The following is a 964-nucleotide window of genomic DNA, read 5'->3' on the forward strand; positions in this document are numbered from 1 at the left end:
CCCTACGGGTGGGTGCTGTGGGTGCTGTGCCTTGGCAGGGCCGTGTCTGTCCCGCAGAGGAGGCCCTTGGAGAAGAGCGAGGCGGAGCTGCCCGGCTCCTTCGAGCAGCGCCTGCAGGTGATGCTGCACCGCATCGGCGTCGCCAAGGGCCCGGCCCCCGAGGGCAAGAAGCAGCAGGTGGGGAGCAGCCCCGTGGTCAGGATGGACCCTGCACCCCGTGGTGGTGCCCACGGGCTGGGGGTTTCACCATCCAGGTCCTGGTGCTGCGCCGTCGCTGGTTCTGTCCTGTCACCCAACCCTCTGCAAGGGGACCAGGGTGTGGGCTCCTATGTGCTGTGTGCTGTCTGTCTGTCTGTCTGTCTGTCCCTCCCTTCCCTGCCTTGCCCCCATCCCCTCCACCCTGCCCAGGACCCATTGTCCCTAAGGTCACTGCCACCCCCCCAAACCAGGTTTCTTTCCCCTTGCAGAGCAAAGACAACGAGATCAAGAAGGCCGGCTCAGATGGTGAGGGGCTGTGTCCTCCCCGCCCTCACCCCCACCCGTGGGTGGGAGTGGACATGTTCCCACCCTGTCACCCTCCATCAGTGGGTGCTGGTGGCACTGGGTGGAGCCCAGTGTGCTGATGCTGGCTGGTGGCTTGTGCTTGCAGGGGACATCGTGGACAGCTCTGCAGACTCCCCCCCCTCCCTGAAGGCCCGCACGCACTCCGTGTCCACAGGTGGGTCACTGCTGGGTGCCAGGGGGTCACCTTGGTCCCCAGGGCAGGAGGTCTGTCCCCTCACCTCTCTCCACGGGCACCAGATCCAACAGTGACTGGTGGGCAGCTGAGTCCTGCCCTGCACTCATGAGAGCCCAACCGTGGTGATGGTGAATGGCAAACCAGCCCGTTGCCCAGTCCCTGGGGTGGCTGCAGGCTGGGTCCCAGCACCCAGAGCCACCCCAGCCCTGTCCTGCCTCCCCCCCC

General features: G+C 66.3%; 1 protein-coding gene across 1 annotated transcript in view; it reads left to right on the forward strand.

The window, feature by feature from the left end:
• The window catches only part of RLTPR (RGD motif, leucine rich repeats, tropomodulin domain and proline-rich containing), a 47,402-nt gene extending 46,554 nt beyond the window's left edge, over window positions 1–848 (forward strand). The window contains 4 exon segments of the mRNA XM_010007853.1: window positions 58–177; window positions 468–504; window positions 650–718; window positions 802–848. Of these exon segments, the coding sequence (XP_010006155.1) occupies window positions 58–177; window positions 468–504; window positions 650–718; window positions 802–848 (273 nt within the window).
• Window positions 849–964: the final 116 nt, after the last annotated feature.

Source organism: Chaetura pelagica, unplaced genomic scaffold, assembly GCF_000747805.2.
Source record: "Chaetura pelagica isolate M959 unplaced genomic scaffold, ChaPel_1.0 scaffold911, whole genome shotgun sequence".
Classification (NCBI taxonomy): Eukaryota; Metazoa; Chordata; class Aves; order Apodiformes; family Apodidae; genus Chaetura; species Chaetura pelagica.